General features: G+C 40.6%; 1 protein-coding gene across 2 annotated transcripts in view; it reads left to right on the top strand.

The window, feature by feature from the left end:
* Positions 1–27713, top strand: part of PRR5L (proline rich 5 like) — a 42643-nt gene that overhangs the window by 3863 nt on the left and 11067 nt on the right. For both annotated transcript variants that reach the window (XM_018082056.2, XM_008919953.3), the window contains exons 2-6: positions 8396–8768; positions 10153–10233; positions 13654–13702; positions 22657–22714; positions 25694–25785. In XM_018082056.2, coding sequence (XP_017937545.1) covers positions 8599–8768; positions 10153–10233; positions 13654–13702; positions 22657–22714; positions 25694–25785 — 450 coding nt within the window. In that variant the 5' untranslated portion in view covers positions 8396–8598. The remainder of the gene's footprint in view (positions 1–8395; positions 8769–10152; positions 10234–13653; positions 13703–22656; positions 22715–25693; positions 25786–27713) is intronic.

Raw genomic sequence — 27713 nt, 5'->3', positions numbered from 1 at the left:
TCCACTTGGACAACGAGCCATTGATTGCAACTTTGAGTGTGACCACCTTCAAGAAAGCATTCCTGTGGCTTGTCTGTTCACCTCTTTTAGTTTTATGAATTTGTTTGTGAATTTCACTGCATTTGACCAGGGAAGAAGTGGTCTAAAAGGATAAAGTTTCTCTGAGCTTTGTGAAAATATATTTAGAGCCCATGCTGAAAGAATGGCTGTTTTGTAGGGGTTATCACTTCCTGCATGGGTGAAATTTAGAAGGGATTGTAATGTTAAGTTACTTTCAGGGTTTAAAAACATATTTGTTAATTCAATCCAAAGGCCTTTTCTACAGAAAGAATTTGATAGCTTACTCATACTTGTGTCACTCAGGTAATACATTCCTGACCTGTTTTCCTCTGGTAGGGATGCACTTAGTAGTGCTATTAAACACTATTCCTGCCAGTGGAAGGAAATAATGATTTATGTGTGTATCACTTTTTTTCCATGTTTTCATGCTTGTTCCCATTTAGCTGTACTGATTAAAAATCATCTGGTAATCAAGCAAGTTTAAGACTAGTAGATCTGGAAATAACATAGGCCACTGCACTGGGGGCCTGAGATCTTGGGAGTACTGTTTTGCTGTCAAATCAATTGAGGGTTTTGGAGTGTAAGAGCTTGAGTAAAGCCTTGATACTATATTGGAGACAAAGCAATAGTGATTTTAAATCTGCTGTGTCTTAGTGGGTGAGACTCAAAAGAGGGGTGCATATAAGTTTGCTGTTTAAAAGAATCTGTTCTAGCTGTCGTGGATTAGGACAGCACTGCAGTGTTCCATTCTGAAAGGATTGTTACTGAAGTTGTCATGGATACAACTTTATGGAATGCCTAAAATACCTGAATACTTTCAGTAATCAAAAAATGGTGATAGATCTCCTTTTCCCCCCTTCTTTTCCATCCCTCCTCTCTATTGGATTGGGTTCTTATTTTACCAAAGAGATTAAATGTATGTTTTTTTCTCAAATCAGTACATCAGTTTTATGATTCTGAACTTTTGCTACATTTTTGCTTCTTGCTTTTCATGGCTACATTTTTGGTGTGGTAGTTGCTTATTCAGGCAATATAATTTATTTTGACCAGATTAAATCAACTGTTAGTGCATGTCATTCAAATTTATCTCTACCTTCATACTGGTCAGCTAAGTGATTCTAATGAGGTGTTCTCTTATTCTCCACCCAAGCATATCAGAGTGTTTTGCAAACATGTGGTGCCTGTTAATAGCCATAACAATATTCTTTGGTTTTGAATGATGAGTCCTAAGAATAAAAAAATATTTTTGAAATAACACAGAAAATCCATGGTAGAAAACAAAATAACTTTGTTGTCTTAGATGCTACTCCTATATTACAATTTATTTATTTTTCTGTGTGTTGTTTCCTATGACTGGAACCCTTCAGTTCACATTGAATTGACTTGCTCTGTGCTATTACTGATTTCTTACATCTTTTGATGAGCAATTGTACTATCATGTATATAGATGTGAAGTAGCAGTCTTACTTTGATCTGGCCGTAAACTCCAAAGGGATTGGAGGGGTCTTTCAATTACAGAGACAGTTCTCAGATCATGGTGGGATATACACAAAGGTTTTTCCCCCTCGTCATATATTTCCTCTTGCTTAAAGCAGAGTTTCACTTTGAGTTTCAGGTTTGCTTTAACATCAGAAACTCAGAGCATTACTGAGTGGATAACATTGACTTTCTTTACAGAAGTTACATGGCTTTGTTATATGTTTGTAAATTTGTTTGAGATGTTTTGTAAATAAAAGCGTGGTGTGGGTCAAATCTGAAGAGGGAATATGCAAAAGATGGGGGAGGAAGACAGGAATACTGGGGTCTCTATTGTGGAGACAAGGGTGTACTAGGAAGATAAGGAAGGTGAGATCTTGTTTTGGGTAGTCTTGTTTTGGGTAGTCCAAGTGTAGCAGTAAAATTGTTGGATATATGGTTGCATACCAGAGTGCAAACACTTTGTATCAAGACGACTGTTCTCCAGTATCTATTGATAGCACTTCTTTTACTATAGTTAAAATCTATGAAGTTTAATTAAAGATAGGAGGGGCCAGTAGAACATCTCTGGACTATTTCTGGGGCATCAAGTTGCTGCCTTTGTGGTGGTGTAGCCCAGCAAAAGAATAATAATAATAAAAAATAGACACCTTTTGGTATTGAACTAACTTAGGAAAGGAGAGATAGATCAGATTAATCCTTTTTTCTCTCCAGCTCCCTGGAGTAATTTGAAAGCTTCATTAAAGCACCTTAGAGGGATATTTTTGTTTGATGAATAGGATCCTGGCTTGCGATGTGGAAGACCAGGCTAAGTCACTTACTGGCTTAGCATCTTCATTTCCTCAGCCAGAAAATTGAGGTAATTATTTTTACTCTTATTAGTATACCTTCAAGAGCTCTTGATGAAAGGAGTGTTTTGCAGAACTAAGTGGCCCATCTGCCAGTGGCTCAGCCTGCCTCGGATCCCTCAGGGCCTTCCCATGGTGCAGGGTGGGGAGGGCAGGCTGGAGATGTGGGGCAGGCAATCAGGCAACCCTGGCAGCACTTGGCACTGCACAAGCTGGGGCCACCCAGGGGCTGGCAGGAGGTGTGTGATGGGGCTGCAGGTAATGTGCTTTGGCTGGCTGAAGTCCTGCATTTACCATCTGATGTGTAACCTGCACAGAGAACTTGAGGAATCACCTTGCGTTCCCCCCGGGGACAGCATCTGAGGCACAGATAAATGTCGCCACTTTTCATGGTGTTTCAGGACTTGATTCAAACCATATTAAGACCAATATTTAGATTCTTATTGTTTTTGACAGGCTGTGGACTAAGCACTAACATTTTCATGAGTCAGATAGCCAAAGGTGTGAAGGCATGAATGGATGAGGTCATGCCTTGAGACTGGACCCTAGACTGCCTCCAAACTTTTTTACACTCTTGCATTCAAAAACTTCTGAGATATATCTAAGACACAGCTTCTGATCAATGTTAACCAGAAAGAATCTTTGTTGGTTATCAAAAAAAAATCTCAATTTGATCATCTTATCTCCTTCTGAAAAGTAGACCTTATTTAATTTTAAGAAGCTGAGTAATTGGGAGCTATAATAGGAACTGAATATGTTGTTAATTTAACAATTGCAAATGCTGTCTGTGCATGCGTAATTGTGATGACCTGGAAGACTTCAAGTTATAGGTTGTGGGCTGTTTTTCCACTTTTAGTATGGGTGCATAGCAAATAAATGAGGGATTTTTGTAAAAAATAGTGTTTTCAGATCTCGTAAGTTGAACTCAAATCAAGAATTTTGCCAATCACAGGCTTTGTTAAGGACTTACTGGGCTGGAAGAAGAATCAGCTAACAAGAATCTAGTTAGTTCTCTGCATACTTTTTGTGTCTGAGGCAGGATGAAACCACTCGTTATGGATCTGTAGGCCCAGTACAGTGGAACATTTTTCTGAAGATTATGATTTTCCACACTCAAAATCATTACAAAAAATTTAGATGCGTGTTTCAGTATCCAATTTGTGTATTTTGTAGTCATAAGTCATTGATGTAACAGTTGCACAAAGCATATAAAAGATAAATATAAGCAAGTGGATATTTTTCTTCATGAAGGGGTTAGTTTTAAGACAAAAAAATTAAATGGCAAAACATCAGTTATATCTGGATAACCTGTCATTCTCTATTGCTTTATTTCACTCTCCACTATTCCTTTCCCTCCTTTGCCAACTGTTTTAGAGTTACTTTTTGACTTGCAGCTTTTTGGTGTGAATTTTTTGTGAAGTAGTGTTGGTGAAAGTTTTCCTCTAAGAAGCAAAACCAGCCGTAGTTGTTGCTGCCCTGTCACTTCCATTTGCAGCTTTTGCTCTGAGTCTTGCAGAGAAGATATCAGAGAATTTTAAAAGGTCTGTTCTTTTATTAAATCTCAGTTACCATGAGCCTTTTGCTTGTTTGGCCCAAGCTTATCATGAAGATTCATAATCTGGAGGAATTGCTGCCAAATTTTTCTTTGCATTATTTTTTCTTTAGCAGAGAGAGATCAAAGTAGGTGTAGCACCTGATCTTGCTTTTCCTGCAGACAGTCAGATATATTATGATCTGTTGGGAGGGAAAAGTCTATTCATGAAATTATTTTATAATGATTTCTCTGTTGTTTTTCATGGCTAACAGAAAACAAACAATAAAAATTTCCTAGCTTCATGACTGTAATGTTTTTGTAAATGTCTGTATCCATGTTTGTCTTCATGCTTGATTCTTCTCTTTAAAGATTCAGATTAATCCTAGAAGTGTTTACTCAGATGTGTTGAATTACTAGTGGATGAAATTACATTGTTGTGAGATTGACTCATCGTCCTACTGTGCTCCCTCAGTTGGGAACACTGACTTCCATCTTTGAAGAGTTTGCTCTCTTGAAGACCTGAGTTTTACACAGATGACATATCTGCCTTGTTAGAGACCTAGAGGGTTTTTGTGGCTGGATTGAGATGATGATCACGGATAAGAGAAAAAAAAAGACTGGGGGTAAGACAACCGGAAGGGAAGGGAAAGTAATACCTACCTCTTTGACTCACTCATGACGAAGTGTCTTGCCAAAAAAGATGTGCAGGATCATTTAGTGAGATGAGGAGAGTGGAATATGGTTTAGGATATATCAATTGGCAAATAGTTTGAAATCCTCTGATGCCATTTAAAGAATTATCCCAGCAGCTGGAGCATATGGCAGCGAAAGATTATCTTGGTGTGGCTATATGTTTTATGAAGTTGCTGTACTTCAGTCTCCAAGTCTTTATATCTTTTATAATCGATGTGAGAGTGTTGCTTGGTGGTTAGAACATGCTGCATCCTGGTGTCTCCCATCATTCTGTGTAAAAAGGGAAAAGTAATTGCTTCTCTGGAAAGCTTTTTCTAGTTCTGTGGTTGATAATACGACTGTGATTATTAGAAGTAGGCTTTATTTTGTGTTCTTCTAAACCACTTTAATCTTAGGAAGAGTAGATTGCAGATGTGAAGGAATTTGGACTGAAAGCCTCTAGGAGAACAGAGTTGTTGAGCATTTCTGCATAATTCTATGAGAGTTTTCACAGCAAAATGAAAAGGAAAATTGTTCCTTGCTGTACTCAGCATTTTGCTAAATACTGTTCATTCCCAATAGCTAAAATAGCCTGAATACCATGAGGGCTTCTTACTAACCTATAACTATGTTAATGCCTTTCTCGCCACAGGGGTAGTTTCTCCCCAGTAAAAAGCCAAAAAATTGCACACTGCAGAATGCACACCACAGATATTGCCAACAAACTGCTACTGCAACCTCCCTGTGAAAACGAAGCATTATTAAAAAGGCTGCCTTGCTTCGGGGAAAACTTTCAGTGGAAACTAGTTGCTTTGAAAGGAAAATCTGGTATGATGGAAGCGTTTGATTGGGTGCTTTGTTGACCTTTGGATGCTCAGTATCTGCAAAGTACATGTGCCAAAAGTCTGTTTTTTTAGTAAATGCTCTGTTACTTTTAGCTTTATGGAACTCTGAAAATAATTTAAATAGGCTGTGGGCATGGGAAGAGGATGGTCTTTCTCACAGACTTTGGCATTTCCAGTTCTGATAACATGAGGGCCTGTTATGTTTGGATACCATTTGGTGGTTAGCCTGTCTTCAAAGTAACAGTTTGGTGTGCCTGTCATTTAGTAGTTAGATAAGATTTAGATTTGAGTTTAGATACGATAGGAGAGATTTGTATATTTGAGTCCTGAAAAATGAAAATAAAACTCTGAACCAGGTCCTAAAGCCGAAGATCTTGTCTGAAATTCCTAATGAGGTCCTCAAGCAAGGTTGACTTGACCGTAGTATGGCATTGCAGGCTGGTTGGGGGAGGAAGGGGGAAGAGAGGTCTCTCATCTGCACTTCTCAGACAAAAGTTAGTTATTATCTGTCCTGGTGACTTTAACAGATATTAGGGAAAATGACATGTATGTTTCCGTGAACTTAAGCACATTCCCTAGGTAAGAAGTGTACAGAAAATTCCTTGTGGGGCCTGGTGTAATACTGTGGTTCTGCTGTGTGGAATTCATCTTTTAGACCCATAGCTCAGGAGAAACCTTCCTGGTTGTGGTGTTTTACTGCTTGCACAGAATGGGCCAAAGAATTTCCTACACAAATTTTACTTTATTTATATTAAGGCATAGAGGTTGTTCTAGTTATTTACATTTCTGAATTTAAGCTTTCCCTTTGCAGCTTAATATAACTGAAATATAAATGTATCTTTATAAAATCATTTTGCTACTGGGGAGGAAGATGCTTGTATGCGCTTATGGCACCTGGAATAGTGATAGGACAAGGCTTGTGGGCTAGCACATCTTAACCATTGCTTTCTAGACCTGTTAAATGCCTACAAGTGATCTAAAATAACATTTATACTGCATTTTATAGCTCTGAAAGTGGAAGGTGTCCCTGCCCATGGCAGGGGGATTGGAACCAGAGGATATTTAAGGCCACTTCCAACCCAAACCATTCAATGTTTCTATGTGTAAAGATTCTTCAGTGACAAATTTGACAGTGTTGCTGGGAGAAATGAGCTGTCACTCATTCAGCTCCTCATGCTGTCAGCTTTGGAATCGTAGATGACAAACAGTGGCACAAGCTCTTGTTTTGCAACAAAAACAGCCATTATACTTGCACTTTGCCTCGTGGACACCTTATGGTCTGTTGTCAGAAGAGCCTGCACTCAGCTCTCCAAGGTGCTGTAGCTTCTTTTCCTCTAGTGATTTCTGATGTGGTTACTGTTGTCAATAGAGAAATTGCTGGCAGATTGAAAATGTGTGGGCAATGTCAAATGAATTGTTGCTTAAAAATGCACACAGAAGATCCTGATGATTTGGTTGTACTAGTTTTCATTTATTCTTAATTTCTAAAAGTTATGACTTCTTTTTTTTTGTAATTGGAACAGAGCAGCCATAGAATCAACAGATTGCTGTCCTTTCAAGCAAAAACAGTTAGGGCTAAGCTTATTTCATGAAAGACTATCTGGGCTTTGTCATCTCTGAAGACAGCCAGGAGTTGTCTAAAGACAGAAAAAAGTTGCATTTGTAGTCATGTTCCAGTTCCACAGAGATCTCTGAAAGCTGTATTTAGCTAGTGAGGGAATAACAACCATATTTATTTCTTGAATAGCACTAAGAATGATAGTATCACATGTTCCGGTGCCTAAAAATGAAACGGTTTCTCGGTGTTTTCTCCTTTAACTTCCCTATTGGCAGGGCATGTGGTGCCTGTGGCACAGCAAGAGCCTTGAGGTGGCTTTGTGGTGGTTGACCAGAATCTGACAAGGCCATGGAGAAGTGGGCTAGCAAAGTGAGCTCAGTGTGAAATGGGGCTGGCTGGGTGGGAAGAAAGCTGTTGTCATCCATGTAAGAGTTAATTATAGTTTGGGTGGTGGAAAGAGTTTCCTGGAGCTGAATGCTAGTCAAATTAGAAACACTGTGCAGATATACAGCATTTATTTGCCTGATCATCTCTCTTTTTGCCTCATGCTGAAGGTGTAGTAGAAATGGGAAGATTTTCCCTTACATCTTTCATGTGCAGTTCAGTTACTCAACTTTTTTGTTTAGTTTTTTTCCTCTCTCTCCTGCCTCCCACAACTCATTCTCCAAACTGCCAACTACAACTACGGCTTGTAATAATCTGAAGTGGGAAGATTTCAAAGTACAGAAGCTTTGCCAAAGTTTTTTTGTGGTTTTTATCCAAGATCACTTCTTCTATTTCTGTGGTTTACTTGGGACTGCATATTCATCTACATGAAGATGATGATCAGAGTGGAAAATACAGGCATTTCGTAATTGGCCTAGCAATTACTTCTCATGCTGTAGAAAAATCACAGACATAAAAGTCATATTTACTCTCAAAATATCTGCTTGTCAGAACCCACTTGCAAAAGCTCTCCATCGTATCCTTTCTGTAGTGAACTGATAACAAGTGGGTTTATTCCTTTGCACAACACTTCTCAAAAAAAAAGCATTGTGTTTGTTCATCTTTTCTTCCATTGCTTATCTTTTGTTCTTTTCTAGTGGAATAGTTTTCTCTTTCTCCAACTACTACTATTTTATATATAGGCTAAATGGCTAACTCTTTTTAAATGTATTTGTAAAGTGCCTCTGTCAGAAGACTTTAGGCATCTCTGTTCTTGTATCTCTGCAAACTGAAATCAAAAGAGAGATCATATCTGTATTTCTGACTGGTTGTGTTGGGTCATTATTTAAGGAGCAAGATGGGAAATGGGGCTGCTTGAGAACTCTGGAAGATTTGCCCAAACTTGCTGTTAATGGCACAGGATATTTTCATCCCTCTCTTCTCTGCCTTACTCTTTTCCTTTCTTTTTGCATTGCAGGACTCCTTCAGCTTCTTCATCATAATGCAATACATGCCCATGTCAAAACCTGACACTGTGTGGAACTGCTGGTCCAAGGCTGACTCTTTGTTGCTGTTGACTGAGTCCTTGGGTTTGAAGTTTCATTGACATTGCTGAGATTGATGCTTGGACCTTCAAGAGAAGAGACTTTCTGATGGTCCTGCTCCACTCCACCTGACCCTATGAAAGGAGGGTTCACTGTAGCTCCGTCCTTTGCTCTCCAGTTCCACAGGATGGGTTCCTTCAGAAGGCCCCGACCTCGCTTCATGAGCTCCCCTGTCCTCAGTGATTTGCCTCGGTTCCAGGCAGCCCGGCAGGCTATGCAGCTCAGCTCCAACTCTGCCTGGAACAGGTGAGCAGGATCTACCTGGGCTGAGCTCTTCCCCTGCAGCAGCTCCACAATAAGGGCCATGTGTGTCTTATCTTTGTGCTTCACACCATTTATAGCTAATCTCGTCTGTTTATAAGCATGCCTGAATTTTTGGCATGCCTAAATTTTGCTGGTATTGAAAGCATCCATGGAGGTGAAAAATTTAGAGCTAGTAGTGTTCAGTTGGTTTTGGCCAATGCTGTTCAGTGGTACTGTCTTGAAGTAAAGAACTATTTTTTGTTAACAGTTGCATTTTTAAAGAATCCTTTAGGAAAACATATTCCTCGTACCGTAATAAATGTCTGTTTCTTAATTCACAGAGACATTTATTTGCATATTATGAAGGTTTTATCACAGTCAAGTTCCTCTGAAAACTACTAAGCTTGTGGCTTCTACCAGCATTTCCTACTGACAACCAAATCCTGTCTGCAGTGCATGCCATACAGCAATGGTAACTGAGAAAACAATGTGAAGAGTGAAGGCTGAGATGTCCTGTGTCCTGATCTGATTTAATGCTCTGCTGATAGCAAAAGTGGGTGTTCCCACCTTCTACCACCCGGACCTGCTCAGTGCTCTGCAGACCCCTCTCTCGTGCTGACCAGCTCAGTTTACCAATGTCGCACAAAAGTGGCCTGGCAAAACCACTGCAGTTTTGTGCCATGACAGTGAGCTGAGGTCTGTGAAGCATGCAGATGCCATAACTGGCCCACAGAAGGGAATGTCCATTAAGGGAATGACACCTGCTCTTATTAGCCAAGGCAAGCCTTTAGACCTGCTAAACCACCTTATATGCTGTCACTTCATGACTTCCTCTATGCTGGTGAGAGAGGTGTGGATTAGAAGATACTCAAACAGCTTCTTACAGGCATTAACAGGGCTTAAGCTTGGGTGTGACTTAGGTAATACTCACTTGCAGAATGTCTTCCAGCACAGCCAGGGTCTTGACAGATGCTGCAGATTGGGTGGTTCCTGCTAGCATTACTGCATAATGTAGTGTGATGTGTTTGGCAGATATTACCAAAAATTTGTGTCTCCTCATAGCAATTAACCTGCAGCACACAGCAAAGATCCCCTAAACAGTTGCATTCAAGATATATCTGGCATGAACAGTGTCCCTCTAATGACTTTCCTTTGCTTACTCTAGACAGAACTGGAGGTTGATTCTGCTCTGTCTCCCAGGACAGATGTAGGTAAATAAGTGATGATTTCAAGGCAAGAAAGAGTGGAAGTATTTAAGGGCAATTAACTTCTCCACCTGGTTATAACCACTTTGATTTTGGTGTCTAGCTCACACTGTGCTCTGTGTTAAATGATACCGCTGGCTGTTATTTATGGATGTTGTACCGTCTCATTTCTTTTTTGACAGTGTTCAAACAGCAGTGATAAATGTGTTCAAAGGAGGAGGCTTGCAAAACAATGAACTTTACACCCTCAATGAAAATATCAGGTATGTTGCTGAAATGCATGAAAAGGGATTTTGTTGCTGCTTGTTTGGTGTTTGCTTGGGTTTGTTCCCTTACAGAACCATAGTTAGAGGATATTGGTGGGAGGAGCAGGGGTCAAAGCAAACTTAAGTACAGCTTTGGGATTTCAGGCTAACTTGCTTCTTTTTTGCTATTGGGTGAAGTGAATGGCATGGGGTACTTGGATAATGTTTCTCTGACTTGCATGGATATGTAGCTTTAACAAGGACAGCTTGTTTATTGACTCGAATTGTAAGGATTTTGTCTCTTCCTGGGCACTACACCTCTTCTGGCTATTTTTACATATTTTTATCACGGAAATTGTGAAGATAGTAACATCTCTTTTCTAAAACCAAGCTTCTCAGAACTGTGGAGTGTTTAAAGCAAACCACAGCATTTCATTTAACAGGTTAATCTTCACATGATAATTGCACAGCAAGACCTGAAAACATGAACCCTAAAGATAAAAAACCTAAAACCCTAGCAAACATTTTCTGTCACTGATGCTAGTGATGGTTAAGAGTATCATTTTCTTTTAAAGGTAGGTTTCATGATTATCTGTGGTTTCATTCTGATTAGTTGGAAAGTTTGATTAGCAATAGATAGGGCTGCAGAGTAGATAAAGAACAATTTATTCTTGCCTTGGTTCCAAGTGCTGCTAAGAGGAGTATTGTCAGGGCTCATGGATGTAGGTTTCTTCTCTTCTCTTTACCACTACATCTGTATTCATTCATCAAGAGTACTGTCTCTGCTTCTCCTTTTGTAGACTCTTCCCCCACCCTTATTGCATGTTTTCTGAACTCCAAGATTCAAATGGCAATTTGAGCTAAGCATATACTGAACAGCACTCTAAATTACCCCTTTCCCTACTTTCAAAATAAATGAGGCTATCAGTGCAGGAGACTCTGTCCGACTTGGTCTGCTCCCAAACCAGAAAATTTAATATAATTCCTTTTGAGAGTTGAGCAAGGGCAGCATTTCATACTTTAGTGGTACTTTGGTGTGTTTGGGTCAGAAGTCCTCAAGTTAGGTTTAAGTACTTGGAGCAGTCTTAATTCTCCATGGGATGTCTATTTCTGGGTGTGAAAATAAAAACAAATGTAATAAGGCTTGGGAAATACCTTAACCCATAGCCTTTTAGCAGACTTGGGGACTGGGTTTGGGCTTCTTGACTTGTCTGCCCATCTGTTGCCCATGGCCGTACCTGTATCCTGCTGTACCCCCAACCTTGCAGGGAGGCAGTACAAAGGGCAGAATTGCTGCGGGGTCTGGTCTTGGCCCCAGTGGCTGAACCATGCTTCATGTTGGTTACTGAAGTGAATCTAGACTGTCAAGAGTCAGGCAAAGAACAGGAAATTCTTTGTGAGCTGTGCATCCTTTGAAAGCAGTGCTGATGGTGGAAGGGGAAATGCCCTCCTCCACAGACATGCACTCCTAAGCAATACTTGGAAGCACTCACCTTGACATACACGAGTAATGTTCCTGCAGGTGCCCTGAGCATTGGTTACATCTCCAAATGTCATTCTTTAAATAGACCATTTAACATTCAAGAAGCTCATTAGTGTCCATCTAAGGAGTGAAGAACATGCATCTGCATTTATATTTGTATGAACACCTGCAGCCTTGCACCTGTGGTTCTTGGTGTAGCTCCCAACACAGTGTTAGCTTTGTGTGTGTGAGGTGAATCTCCAGCTTGACATTGGGCAAAAAGCCAGACCTGTCAGACAGCCAGCTTTTGTGTGACATTAGATCGAGCTGGTGCATTTTCCTTTTTTTGTAGTTCTCCATTCAGCTCCTTGGTTATAGTTAACAAATGCAGTAAGAGACTCTCAGATTCTGTGCAGTGCTTAGTTGTTTGACAGTGAGAAACACAGGAGAGTTTTAAAAGAGGACAGTAATGACAGGACCAGGAGATGAGCAGGTGGTAACATTTTGCTCTGGATTACTGACACCATGTTTTTATCTTCTTGTGATTTGATACCATGTCACTGGTATGTTTGTTTTTTTTTTTTTCTGCTCTGAAAGTCAGTTGTGACAGCAAGAGGAAATGTAAAAAATGCCACTGTAAGATGTAATTTCAGGAAGCAGGAGGCCATGATTAAGAGAAGATCCTTCCCCTGGGTTTTCTCTAAGGTGCAAGCCTCTGGTTGCTGGTCTACCTGCATGAGGCAAAGTCCTGCTGGGCTTGTCAGTCAGCTGATGGAGACCCTGCCAGGTTTGCCTGAAGCCAATGGAAAAGCTTCTGGCAAATGGACCCCCAAAGATTTATTTGGTTTGTTGATCTCATAGAAATAAAAATAGAAATGTGCTTTGATTTGGATAGGTGAATATAACCACTGTGGGAGAGAAAGAGTAGAGGCATATTGGCCTGCGAATAAATGTAGAAGCATTTAGGAAATGGTTGTGGAGGGAGGTTGTGGTCAAATTTTACTTTGAGAAAAGATTAGAAAACAGTGATGTAGTTTGTTGGTAAAAACCCAGCCTGAGAACTGGATGGTCACTGATTCAAATGTTATTTTTGAGCACTCTTGATTATACTTCATGTTGGTAAAAAGCAAAACTCTTAGAACAGAAAAAAATTCACAATGTTTGGCAGTGTAAAGTGTTGGGTGACTTTTAAGTTTTAGGAAGAATTTATGCTCAGTCACTGAAAGATGAAAGTGCAAATGTACTGAACTTTGTAAGTTGTATTTTTAATGCTTCTTCTAATGTAAGACAATCCTGATTTTTATATTGATGTTTTGAAATACAAATATGTATTCGAATTTAAAACTTTTATCACAGCCTAATTTAAAAGCCAACAATTTCAATTAGAAAGACTTCTTTAGAATGGTTTCTGCCCACATGTATTTAAAACATCTCTTGTTAAATTTCTAGAATCTCCTTCTTGAAAAATATGCCTTCTCTTTTATTTTTTGAAATGTGGTAGTCATGGGAAAGCTGCAGCTTCTGTTTCATTTTTCCTCTCCTTATCCTCCCACCTTCTATTTCCAAGAGAAAAGGAAGCAAAACATTAGAGAGATATGCTATATTCAGTGGAATGAAAGATGTCTGTTTAAACAAAAAAGCAGAAAAATTTATGGATTTCGATCTAAATAACTTTAAATTTTCTCCCCAGCTTTCTGTTCGTTCAAGGGGATAAATGTTTTTGGGTTATTTTTTGCTTGTTCTAGATGCATGTAGACTTCAGAGAAACTCTTTTGTTCCTTTAAAATTTAACAATAGCCTTTGTGGGCACTTGCAAAATATATATCTAACTGTAAAAGAAGTCTAACTGTGGCCAAAACGACACATTCACATATACTCACATATCTTTGGTATTACTGGTAGTAAAGTGCAGATATACCTGTAAAAAATGACCAGCAATGGCTGCTACTTCATGGCTGCATTTGTTTTGTCTACAGACGGCTGCTGAAGAGTGAACTTGGATCCTTCATCACAGATTACTTTCAGGTACTGCATGATTTCCTTGCTTTATTTTGAGGTTTGCTCTCTTCAGCTTTTTAACCTATAAAAAAATTAGGACACCTTTTTACATTCATGTAGCCTACGTTTTTCATTTTTGTTTTGCTACACAAGGTGATGGAGGTACTGGACTTTTTAAATGCAGGCCATATAGCCTTGGGAGTAACCACATTTATGGGGGTGTGTGCAAAATTAAGGATAATCTTCCTTTGCACGTAAGAAAGGCTGCTAGTAGCCTGCCAAGATCAAGAAGGAATTCACTTGAATTTTTTTAAGAAGATGGGATCCCTTTTCTCTAGAATAGAAAATTCAGAATTAGGTCTTCTGCAACAGGGGCCAGCAAAGGGACAGAGAAATGATAACAGCTGCCTGGAGGCAGGAGGGGGCACAGAGAAGGAAGTTTCTATCAGCAGGAAATCAACCTGGGTACTTTTTGCTTTTTAGTCCCACAAATATAAATGCAACTTCTGAAAAAACAAAATATGAAGGATGAGGGAAGACTTGAACAATCACAAATGTAAGTGTTGCTTTTTGCTGATACTGTCCAGATAGACAGACATGTAACCACATGAAAGCCTGCTGGATGATTTTGAGAAAGCACTGATGGCTTTCAGTGTTTTAATTTGTTCAGTGTAGCATTGATTAAAATAAAAGACACTGCTGGAAACAAGAGGGTTTTTTCCCTTTGAGTAAGAGAGAGACAGAAAATTTCAGTACTTTCTGAAGCGGCTGACGCTGCTTTGTACTGTGCTAACAGCTTAAAGGAGGAAAAAGAAGACTAGTGTTGTTTCCTATCAGATTACATGATTTATTAGATTACAAGACTTAAAAAAATCCCCTGCTGTGCCAGCAAGTGAGAAGCAAACTCCTACCCCAGAGGTAGTTATGTTCCACTTCCTCAGACCCTCTCTGCACAAGTTGTTTACTGCAAAGAGGTGGCTGCTGGTCTTGTGTGGCAGGACGTTTCCTAGAGCCTGAGAGGGGTCTGGCAGCAGCCACTGGCACTCAAATTTAATTTCTGGGTTATTTTTGCTCAGTGTTGCAAGGAGTAACTTGGCATCCATCAGACTTAGCCTGAAGTAAAACTCTCAGTGCAGGCAAGTCGTGAGACAAACTGTGAGATAAAGGCTATTGTTAGAAATGAGATTTTTTTCCTCTGTGAGGTAAGATGCAGACTTATTTCTGATTCTAGACTAACAGCACATGACAGTGATAAAAGCTATCACTCCCTCCTGAATGTCTTTCCTCAGAAACCCTAGGACCATGGAGTGGATGAAGAACCTTCACATGCCAAAGAAGGGCTGACAACATTATTTCATTTGTCTATGGGCTCTGTTTCACTGCTGATGCCAGTGGATTTATGGCAATACTGTGCCATCAAAATGAGCAGAGTTCAGTCAAGCTGCTGATTTGGCTGAAAAGTAACCTTGAAAGAAAAAAATAAAGTTTTCAACTACTTCCTCTGACGTGTTGTGGTCATCACCTCTGACATGGGGGAGGTGCTGGCAGTGGGTCACCAGTATGGGGAGTGGAGTCTTTCGTCTCTGACTTCCTCCTCCGTCTGTTAAAGCCCACTGAAAGCTATCCCAAGAACCAAGTTTTCTGTCCTCTTAGGTTGAAATGGACCCTGAAGGTTATGCTGTCTGTTTAGCCAGGCAGTTTTAAACATCCTAGCAGCAATTAGAGTAACTAACTGAATCATGTAATATTTAGATGTGATAAACTGTCCTAAAGGTTTTCCATTTCTTATGCCACAGCACTTATAACAGGAGTCACTAAGATAATGTTTAAAATCACATTTGCTTTAAGAGTTCATGATTTTACATTATGTATATTTTATAAACTCACACATGCACATTTTTTTCTAACCACTGAATATACAAGACTAAAATGGAACATAGCTTTTATAGTGAGACAAAGCTACCTTTGTGATCAACTTGACTTGATTACTCACAAGTCCTTTTCATCAACACTCATGCAAATTAACCATTTTTAGCTCCTGAGATTGCTAAAAGAATGTTTAGGAAATGGCCGGAGTTTGTTCAGTCTTTTTCTGCTACCAAACCATCACCATACCAGTTAGTGAGCCTGTTGTCTTTGAAAGAGAAATATAATTCCTCTAAGGGTTTCAGTGCAAACTCAGATGTTTCATTCTGAAGGAGAGTTGTGTTTATAGATCAGCTGCTTTAGTAATCCTCCTGTATATACAATCCATCTCCTTGGATAGGAGTCTGAGTGTAAATGCTAGATAGTTGGGATTTGCAGTAGTTGCTGCAGATCTGCCTTAAAGCAGGGCTTTGTTCTCCAGATTTTTCAGTACTGACTTTGCCCATTAACTGATTCAAGTTTCCTGCTGCTGAAAAGGGACACTTTGCACCCACCTCTCTGTTCAATAACCCAGTAGGTCCCCATTTGCTCTTGCTGCTGGGTTATTTTGCTGGTGGTCAGCTGAACAACAATATGGAGAAATCCTATGACCATGGAAGATAAGAGGCTGGGATTTGAAGGAACAGGGTGTATTGGTGATTGGGACTTTTCTGGTGCAGCTGTACAATTTTTCAGATAAGCTCCCTTCGTTTTCCCGTTCTCTGACTCTTGTGTTTGTGGAGAAAATTTTTTAAATATAAAACTAGTGAGTGTTGATAAATTGATGCATTATCAGCCTGATTCTGCAAACAGCCTGAAACAAAGCTTTTGGAAAAGATGAACCGTTTCTTTTCACTCTCTGGGGGTTTGGTAATCTTGAAACTCACGAGGAGGGAAAAAAGCAAATGCATTTATGCATATTAACTGTCTCCTCCTAAGGTGGAGAGATCTGATCCCTTCTCAGGCACTGTAACCTCTCCCAGAATACACAGGCTGCAAATGCAGAAAGTCAAATGCCCAAAGCTGATGCCTCTTCAGCCTATGTCCACTTTCTGCACTGGCAGAGGTGGTAGGTGAGGAACGGCAAGTGGACTGTATTCCATTATTTAACTCAATGAGAGCTTTGATGTCTTAAAATCAGAAGCAAACTGTTATATAATTTCCAGCCTGCTGCAATGGAGAGCCACCGGAGGTGGCAAGTCCTGACTCAGAATTAGACTTGGCTTTCTCTTTGTATGTGAAGCCACAGAAACTGTAACATGCAAGCACACACATTGTGGGGTATCATGCAAAGTCAAAATAGCAAGATGATAATGGATAGCTGAAAAGTAAGCAGTGTTAGTGGTGAGGTAAGCCTGGATCCAAGCCAAAACTGATTTTATCTTCTCCCTTTGGGGCAGTTAGAAGTGGAACTGATGAACCATTCTGTGGGTCAGAGTCCCTCTCACTGTAGGTTTGCCAGCTGTGCAAGGTGGCCACAGTGGGGGGGGAAACATGCACTCCTCCCTCTACTGTGGCACCATAAAGCTTTTGCTTAGGTCCCTGCTGCAGGTTTTTCTGGGACTCCAGCCTGGAGAGATGACTCCAGGATCTCTTGTGATGCTTGCTGTCTCCTTTGAAAGGCTGCTTTGTAAAGCCTAGCTAACATCTGGAGATACCATGTGTCTGCTTAGTCAAAGGGAAAAATCTGGTGTGTGTGATGTATCTTTTCCTGATGCCAGGTTTCTATGTCTACCTGTCCCACAGCAAGGCAAGGAGATAGTTGTATAAGTTATTTCTAAATACAGGCAACACTAGCTCTTCTCTGGCCAAGTGCTGTCTCATGCCTGCTACCAGAGGCTGCAGCAGCTCAGCTGCTGCACAAGAAAGAGAATTCACACTTTTGTGATTTGCAGAGCTCAGCCATATGTCTGCAATACTCTTTTGGGTCAAGCTGGTCTTTATTATTTTATTTCTCTTCTGACTGGCTGGGAATCTCTGTTCGTGCAGGTCTGCTAGTTACTTCTGCTTCATCTGGCACTTTCTAGGACTGAGTTTTCATGGAGCAGCTCTGGGCACTCCATAGCAACTGCCCAGCTTTGTTATCATGGATGGGGTCACCCGGGAGCTCCGCACTGTTATCGAGCAGAGGACCTAATTCTGGGTAGCAGCGGCAGCAGGGACAGACGCTTTCAGGCCCCGCTCACATTAACTCTGTAGACATGTGTGAATCTCTCAAAGCATGGCATGGGACAGTGAGCCATGCCCTGGCTAAGCAGGACTCCCACCTGGAGTGGTGACTCACAGTGCAGAGTCAGGGGGCCTGGCTGTGGGATATTCCTGTAGCTGCCGCCTGGCTGGTGTGTTGTGCTCTAGGTTGTAGCAGTGTTGCCTACTTGGTCTGCCTGGTCTACTCTCCTTCTTACTCTCCTTGCTTCGCTTTCTCTCTTTAACTAGGCTTTTTTTTAATCTGTTGGGAACAAAGCCAGCTCTAAGAAGAGTAATTTTGGGATGTTATTTTGTATTTACCTTGAATCTCTTCTCCGCGTAGGATTGAAGTGATCTCTCTGCTTTTGGCACTGTTTTCTCTTTTTGGAGAAAAAAGAAAGGATGGGGAGTTGGTAGTGCTGTAGGCATGAGATACTGCAGCTCACACAAATTTGCATTTTGTAAAACAGTGCCAAGAAACAGGTAGGTGTACGTGTGCAACTGACAATAACTTTGTAGAAAATACTTTCCAAGTAAGTTTGGGTGATGACTTCTTTCTCAAATTAACATCAGATTATCCACAAAACGGTGGCTATGTGTTTGTAGAAGCTGTAAAAGTGTGTTTTAGCATTAGAACACAAAGCCTCAGCTTTCATCTAGAAAAGGGGGCTGCATTTAAGAAATAGTGTAACATGCAGAAGAAAAACTGATTTTTTCGACCATCAAAATGAGGTCAATTATTTTGAATATGTTCTGGAGTTTTCTTCTGTTCCAAACTTATGTTGCTTGATGAAGTAGTATTAATGTATTAATTTAAAGGTGGCTTTTAAAAGGTATATGGCCATGTTTTCTTGGAGACATGACCAGAAAGCAAAATTTGTCCATAATTAAATGGGTGTTTGTGCAAAATTTTTTCCCCCAAAGACAATGGCTTATTTTCTATTAGCAGAAGAATTCATTTGTACCTTGCTGTGTTGCAGACATGGCTTTCAGACAAGATGTGAAGTTGCCTTTGATGGCTTGAACCTCCTTGATGGTTTCTGTGGAATTGCTGCCAAAACTACTTAGCTGTTTTTTGGCACCCTTCTGTTTAAATATACCACCCACAGCAGAGTAAGCTGTGCTAGTGGCAGGGCTGTCACCCCTTAATCCTTCCTGTTGGATTTGTCCAGAGGCTGTCACCACAATCAGGCTGCTAACAGAGCACTTTTGACAGTCAACATCTTATTTGCCTCAGGCCAAATCAGATGGGTACCATTTTGCCCAGAGTGTAGTGGGAGTGCACAGAGAAAGGAAGGACCTCCATGGTCCCCATTGGGGATGACCAGGTCCTGACAAGGTAGAGGGAGGGAGAAGGTATTTGGCACTGCCAATTTGAGACAGTAGCCCTAGTTGTGCCTGGGACAGCTTCCACCTTCTGAGCAGGTGGAGCAACTGGAATTGTTCCACTGGGTATGAATGGAGAAACTTACCTCAATTTCTCTAACAGGGCAGGGAAAGAGGAAAATACCTGTGCCAGGAAAAAGGAAGGAATTACCAAGTGTATGTGTTTTACAATGTGGTGTGTGACTGCCTTCAAAATTTTTTTTGATTCCCAATGATTTGAGCATAGCTTACTTTAAAGAGCAGCAAGAACACATATGTTGTGGGAGGGTCTTTGCTGAGGAACAAATGAAAAGTGACTATTTTAGCTTTGAAGCCCGTCTTTCAAAACTTAGGGCATTTGAAAACTTACTTAAAGGCTTTCCCTTAGCTGCTCTGGTTAGTGGTATACCTGAAACAGCTATTGTGGTTTTCTGCACTGAGAAAATTACAAGGGTTTCAACCTGTGAGATTTCACAAGCTCACTTCTATGTGCTGCAAAACAACTCTCTCCAAATTTCTCAACTGCATGTACGTGTGGGGTGTTAACTTGAGACTTTGTTTCTCTGCACATCATTCTTTACCTTAGCAGGAGTAAGGGCAGTTTTGCACCCCCCACAATGAGCCTATAACATCCTGTGGTGTCCCAACAGCAGGGTGAGGACTTCACCCTGGGGAGCCAGGAAAAGCTGATTTGGGGAGGGAAGGGAATAACTGCCTCCCCAAGCTCACAGTTCAGCTGTAACTGGAAAGAGATGAAAGGTGGCAGATAAACTTTTTCAAATAAATGCATCCTTCAAGCTTACTTGGTATGAGTCTTTATCTGGCCTTGCTTGCAAATAGATTTATTTATCTTCTTAGCTCTGTGCCTCTGGGTTACCTCTGGCAAGACGGGATGCAGCAGCAAAATAAGACTTGTAATCTAAACAAGGTTTGATACAGACCTCTGCTGTGGCTGCACTTATTAGGTTGTATTGATTTGTCATCGGACCCTATAGGGTTTTTTAATGACAATTTGCCTGTCTGGCTTGATCTGAAGGATTAATATTTGGATTGAATCAATTTCTAAGCCTGTAACTTTAGCAGAAAAGATGGATGAGTAAAATTTCGAGATAATTTTAAGATGGGGAAAGGGGAAATGAAGTGTGTTTTTGTTTGTTGTTGTTGTTTTTGTTTGTTTTTTTTTTTTAATTGTTTTCCACAGGAAAAGGGAAAATCTGAGAAGATAAGTGAAACACCTGTAGTAACTATAGGGACCTAAACTTTTTTTTTGAAGAAACAACAAAAATGAGTTAATGCAATCTACTTAGCACATGGAAGTACTAATAATACATTCATAGGTACATTATAAATTCTTAACTACTAACATATGTATTTAACAGATATAACTGTTCATTATTGTGTACAACTGTGTATTTTGGTTGCTGACATAGCTGTAAAATAAAAAAACCCCTCATCTCTGGAAGTAGAAAATATCAGTAATACTAACTTTTAAGTAAAGTAGCTGAAAAATTGTAGCCCCAGTGCTCAGAAAACATATGTAAATTTAAACCTAATGTTCTAGTGCAGGTAGAAAATGAATTCATATTTCTTAAGAAAAACACAAAAAAATAAGGTGACACCCTCACATATATATATATGTGTGTGTGTGTGTATATACTTTTTATTATAAAGTATTTTAAAATGACACAGTATCAAAGACCAGCTGTAAATTTTCCCTGCAGAATATGAGAGGTAATTACCTTGATCTACAGATTGAAAAATAAAGAAATTAAATACTTTATTAATAAACTGAAAGCATTTGGAAAGATTAAAGTGCAATATCACTCCAACACTATCTTATTGTTCAGACAAAAAAATATCTACAGTGTAAGTGGGTTTCACTTCTTTTTCGCATTATGATTTTTTTTCATTCCAGATTTCTTCCTCCCTCCTTTTTCACATTGGTTTTTTTTCCCCTGGAAAGTATTTTTTGTTGTTGTTGTCCAGAGCATGACATGTGTAGTCCATTATTTCTGTTGAACAAATCTAAAATCTGAAGGGAGATCCCTATAACTTAATGTTTCCCTCCAAAGCCCATATTTCAGCTAGAGAATCTTTGCAGAACAGTCACCTTCCATTTGTTGCTAGCAACATTTTGGAATGTTGCAATTTTTTTCAGTGTGTGAACGTATTTGTCCAGCTTACTGGTTCTTGTTGTCATCGCCCAGTTGAAAAGGCTCTCCCAGGCTGAGAATGTCACAGAACAATGTTTCCTTCTATTTATACTCTACAACAGTTACTCTAGTTTTGTATTCCTGCTTGTTGAAGGGAGGATGCAGAGGTGTGCTGCTCTCTTTGCTTGCGGTGTCTTACCTGGTTACCTGGTTCTGTGTGTGTCATGGATGAGCCAGCCTGGTATATGGTTACAGGAGGCAGGTTTATCACCCAGAGCAGTAGTGCCAGGGCAGGTATGCAACATGGCAGCTCATCAGGAGGCCACAGTGGTGTCCAGGCAGTGGTGTGACAGCAGGGTCCACCGGGACTGAAGAAAGATGTGTCTTGCTCCTCAGCTGATAGAAGGTTCAAAAGTGCAACTTTGACCTGATTACCCACTAAAAGCAAAAGCTGTATGATGAACTAGGGGGGAGGTGTCTCTGAATGTTGTGTGTTACCCTGATATTGAATTCTTTCAGAGGGACAGAAGGCTTTATTCTTTACCAGTGTGATCTCTGTAGTAGGACTGTACCTTTTAGGATGCAGTAATAGGGCGTTATGTTGTGACTGCAGCACCTTTCTCTGTGATTCTCAAACCTTGATAACTGATTCACCCAGTGCTGTTGGGAGAACAAAAAGATAGGTGTTGTTTTTGCACCATTCTTATGTTTGGGGAAGTGGGAACAAAAGTCTAATCAGATATTTAAATGTTGTGAGCTGCGAACAGGCATATTGATATCTTGACCTGTCTGGTCCATGATAGTTGAGTTTATCTAGAAGGACTAGCTCCTGCCAGTTCTTCTGCAGCTTGGGACTGCATACTGAGATAAACCAACTGCTCCATATAGCAAAAGAAATAGCTTCATGGAAATAGAATAGGTAGGAATAGAGAAGTAGATATTAGAGAACTGAACTGGCTTACTGTGCACTTAAGCAAACAATGAGCTAGCACAAAGGAAGAAGAGAGTGGGACATTTTCATAGCATTTGGCCCTTTGATCACCTCCATCATATGACTGAGGGATAGCTTATGTGGCTGCACTATTATGGTAAGAACCATTTTATTTTCTTGATTCCCTCCCTGTGACCTTTCCTACTTCTGGCAAGTGTTTCAAGTGCTGTGTCTGTTGTGTTCTCATGTGTAGCTGAACAAAAAAGGATTAATGAATGTATAGCACTCACAATGAGACGAGTGCTGGAGGAACGCACTGCAATACGCCTAACCTTCAGATAACTGCATGCAAAGTTGATAACATCTGAAAAAAATCATTCTTATATGTTTATTATAGATCTCAGAAAAGGCAAATGCATGTCTCTCTTCTCTCTTGGCAGAACCAGCTCCTTGCGAAAGGCTTGCTATTTATGGAGGAGAAGGTCAAGCTGTGTGAAGGCAAGTATAGTAGTAAACCTGTTTTGGAAAGGAGTTGTGCTTTGATGTTTGGTCAGAGAAGATGTTTTGCATGTCTGGGAACTGTACAGCCCCTTCTGGTGCTGTAGTAGGGTGCCACACAACCCCTCAGGAGCCAGGTTGCACTGCAGCCCTTGTGAAGCTGAAGGGATGGAGGACTGTTTTAATAGCCACAGAGCCACAATTCTCCCACCAGCCATGACTTTATCATGAGAACAGGAATGTGAGTTTTGTGTGGCAGTTGAATCTGGGCTCAAAGCCGTTCTGGTCTAGACGTGGATCCTGTTGCAAAACTGCTTGGAACTGCCTTCTGCCTTTTATTTCTCAATGTGATTTGCAGCTTGATGTAAGCACAGTTTTAGTTACTCTGTCATACTTTTGAGAGCTGAACTGTCAAGCTTTGTGTACATTTAAAGAAAAAAAAAGTCCCTTTGGTGAGAATGAAATCCTTCAGGAAAGAATTTGATCAGGCACGAAGTTCTGTTCAAACGACTGGGGTACAGACACTTGCTACTGCACAGCGTCTGTAGACCAAGGCTAGTGTGGTGCAGCAGCTCTGTTGGAGTGGGGAGTTGGTCACACTTAGTAGCTGTTTGCTCAAGCAAAGCAAGTAAGTCTTTATTCAAAACTAAGCTGCTGTTTGGTTTGACCCAGTTTTGTAGCCTGTAGGAAGATCTCTTACTAATCACCAGTCTGTTGTATGTGGGTCATTAAATGCCAATAGGCGCTTATAATCTCACATCATTGCTGGCCCTGGATTCCTCTGCACTGTTCTTCACTAAATGACTTCACCCAGCTGGCAGACTGTAGGATTTGGTCCCTGGAGGAGTTAAGCAGTTGCCAGCCTCCTGCTTGGTGCATGCTCCTTTGGCACTGGCCCTGTAAGGGAAGACAAAAGGCAGACTCCTGCTTTTTCTCCGGTGTGGGTACCTGACCCGACACAGCCAGCTCTTCAGAATGAGTGCTGCGCAGCTTATCATAGACTTGGTTTCTGTGTTTGTGTAAAACTATTCCATTATCTGCTTTAGCATTAGGAAAATTAAGTTTGAGTCTCTAATAGGCTGAGAGCTACCCAAGAGTCTTTTGCAGATGCTCAAGTAGTTTGGGTAAGATGAGATTTCCTAGGCAGATAGCAAAACCCTCTTCAAATGCTTCATTTTTCTGCCCCTAGTTTAAAGTGATACTGGAGACACTTCGCCTGTGTGCAGGCTGGCATCTCTGTGGATGACTCATGGGCACCTTTCTTTCATAACGTGTAGGCTTGTTGCAGGTCCTGTGGTCACAGCAACAAGAATTTCTTGTACATGCTTCTCAGTTAGCTCTGTCTTCCTGGAAAATTTCTACTACCCCAGCACTCAGACACAGGATAATACTCCTGTTGCAGGGCATGGCAATGTTTTACTGTGTCTGTTTTTCAATTACAGCCTCTTATTTTAACATGATTTTTTTAATACAATCTGTCAGAATCTCTTTCAACACCTGTAGGATTTATGATTTCTTGAAGAAACAAACCGTTCCTGCTTCCCCTTCAGAAGGAGAAGTGATCTATGACATTTCATTCTGTCTCCACACAGCGAAGCATTGCAGTCCTGGGGAGGAGGCAGAGGAGGAAAAAATTTAAACATTCAGTTAGTCTGTTTCCTGTTGTCTTTTTCACTTACACTTGGCTGTTGCTGCTAATGGGTAGCTGTTATGGGGGTGTTGGGTGGGTTCTTGTCTGCCTGCAGTTCCAGTTTTGAAGCCAGAGTCATACTTGACACAGTGAAGCCTCCCTTTGAACCTTTCTGTGGTTTTTGATGGGCTCTCTGCTCAAAGTGAAATGTCTGGAGGATCTAGTCCTGTTGGCTCTCTGCTCTCTGGCTGTGTCTGAAGCAGCACAACCCATGGGCAAGCATGTTGAAAGTCCATGTTGAAGTCCCCAGATGGGGAAAACACTTCAGTACAGAGTGATAAGGCTCCTTTGAGTTGCAATTTTATGTGTATTCCAGTTCCTCATGAGGGGCCTTTAGTCATTTGAAGGCTGAGCCTTCAAATCTGTCTTGAGTGTCCATCTTCCATTACTGTTCCTTGAGTCTTGACTGCATGTAAGCTCCAGCTAAGGCTCTATGAAAGGTATCCTGGAAAGTCCTTTTGTCAGAAACTTGTACTTTTAAACCTGTGTCTGTATTTGCACCTGAATTTTCTGGGGATGTATCTAAAATAACACTGCAAACCTTTGGCCTTCGGGATGGGAAAAATCTCCTAAAAACTCAAAGCCTTTGAGCCCAAATGCTGAGGAGCACACAGCTTTTTAAGACAAACCTATGAGCATAAGTTTATCACAGTTGTATTCTTGTCATGGGAATCAGTCTACCTTAATTTTAAGTACCCACTTACATTTGGGGATGTTTGTTTGAATTGGAGTCATATGAAGGGTGGCTACAAGTGAATTCCATTCAGGAAGCTTCGCAAATGCCACATTTGAGAGAAGTACAGTGGATTTGAGTCTTGTCAGGTTCCTGATTGCTGCTTGATAGTTGGTGGATGCCAGAGGGGGCTCAGCTCTTGTAAATTGTCTCCCTGACCCAGTTGCTGACTCAGTTGGATGATGTTGGATTATCAGTTGATGCTGGCTGTGACCTGCTGGTTTTCAGATTCAGTTGCTAATGTGTGGCTTCTCTGCCACTAGTGGGGTGTGCTGTGAGACTGCACAATCCTTTGCTGTGGATTTAAAGCCTCCAGTTGAAGAGAGACTTCACTCCTTTTTTGGAGTTGGTCTCACGTTTTGCACAGAGCTGTTTTCTTTGCAGTAAGCGACAGAACAACTTATGGTTGCAGCCTTGTGTCTCTGCCAGCTAAGGTGAAGCTCAGCAGAGCAATGTCCAGTTTTGGGCAGAAACTGTGAAAGTGAAGGGTGGGTTTGTAGGTCTTATCTGGGGAATTACAGAGTATTTGGAAAATCAAACTTGGTTTTTTTTGTAGGTGAGGATCGCATTGATGTCCTGTCTGAAATTTGGGATCACTATTTTACAGAGACTCTGCCTACACTTCAGGCAATATTCTACCCAGTCCAGGTAATCTTAATTATAACTCCGTCAGGTAAAGCAATGTAACTGCAATGCTTGCTAATGGCAAATGGAAACTTCTCTGCCAGCAGCACTGTTTGGCCAGTGGCTAAATAGGTGTCAGAACCTTTAAACTAAATCTGAGAGGAAGCAGACTTCGTCCAAATCAGCATTAACTGTGTAAGAAGGACTTCTAAAATCTCCTGGACAAGCACAGTGCTTTGGGCTCAATTTATTCACATTTGTCTACCTTCTGTCTGTGCTTAGCTGAGCTTGGACACCGAAACTGCTGGACTATACCTGTCCAGACTGAAGGTCTATCAGTGCTCTGGAAGCATTTATAGTTCTTCCATTTTCAGGTAGCTGGCACTCTTGGTGCAGATGACAGCACTGACAACTTGTCTTCAGAGGGACAAATCTGAAGACTAGATCAGGAAAAAATGTGTTAACTCACCCCTAATTGCTTTGGAGGGCTTATAACCCATTTGTGCTTTTGAGTAATCCTCAGTTGAGTTTTTTGAGGCTTTAATAAGGGGTCACATAAATCTATGGGTTAAAGATGAATGAACAATTTTATGTAAGACCTTCTTACACTGGGTATTTTGAAAGCTGAGTATCCCATCAGAAGTATTGAGCCACATAATTTTTTAATGTAGGTTTAGTCAGGGTTTCTATATGAGCAGCCTAATTACGTTCCATGAGAGGAAAAGAAAAATGTACCTCATGCAGAGAATGACGTTCTTGGAAATGCTAGTCTCCTCCTCTTGACTTCTGCCTCTTCCACAAGACATTATTTCCAGAGCCTTTTAAAATTATTTTTCCCTTGTATTGCTCGAAAGGCAGCAGGTAAAGCTCAAAGCTTGCCCTTTTCCTCTAGTCCTAAACCAGAAAGGACTTTTTCAAAGACAGACTCTAACCTTTTTACTGTGTTTATTTTTGTTCTTTCCTTGCTGCAGATGCTTAAAGGTATGTGTTTGACAGGTAAAACCATGCAATTATAATACCATCCCTTTCTCTCCTTTTGCAACTAATTCACAGTGAGGGAGTGACCTAATCTATTTAGGCAGGGGTTTGTCTGCACTGCAGCTACCTGTGTGCTGTGGAAACAGTTGAGCTGTGTGTCATACCCACTGATGCTAAGAGTTCTGCCACTTACCAGAAAAATCTACTCCCCTGCTATTGAAACGTCTCTGATCAGAAATTGAACAAAAATTACAGCACTGTGGGTACAGCTTTTGGAAGTAACTTGGTTATAGTGGTGAAAGTGTGACTATGGGACATTGACATTCTTTGAAAGCACAATTTTTTTGCCGTATTTCCCTTGTAACAATATCTAAGTCACTCAAAATATATCACAGAAGCTGTAACGTTAGGCAACTATTGCCATTTTATGGATGAAGAACTAAAAGGTAACAGACAGCATATTTAAAGTTTTGTAGGCACCTTAAGTTCTACACAGACGCATGGATTAAGCTGCCTAAATACATCCAAGAATTTGACTTGGAGTAAGCTGCCCTAGACTACCACAGAGACAGTTGCAAGTGCAACAAGATATAAGGAAATTGCTCTTATCCCAGACCAGTGTCCTAATAACGAGATTGGACTTTTCCTAGAAATGGGGAACTGTATGTAACCATTTATGTGGTTTGTCACAACATGTGAAGAGAACTCATCTAACAAGTCTTTCATCAAGCTGCAGTTCTTCGCACGCTATTCTGGTAGATGGGAAAGTCAATTTATTGTTGGTTCCCTGTCCTTTCCTGCAAATGTCAGCATGATTATTTAGTTGTGTTCTTCTGTGATCTCAGCAACTGCCCATTCAGAATGAAACTAAGTCAGCCAAATATGTGAGCGTATGTTACCAAAGGTAGTAACTAGAAGTAACTTCCTATCTCAGCTGAGTTTAAACCCAAGGCTCATAGCTCTTGCAGAAATAT

Source organism: Manacus vitellinus, unplaced genomic scaffold (genome assembly GCF_001715985.3).
Source record: "Manacus vitellinus isolate BGI_N305 unplaced genomic scaffold, ASM171598v3 scaffold_59_pilon, whole genome shotgun sequence".
Taxonomy (NCBI): domain Eukaryota; kingdom Metazoa; phylum Chordata; class Aves; order Passeriformes; family Pipridae; genus Manacus; species Manacus vitellinus.
Note: the sequence above shows the minus strand (reverse complement) of the source record. Positions and strands in the feature narration are given on the sequence as shown.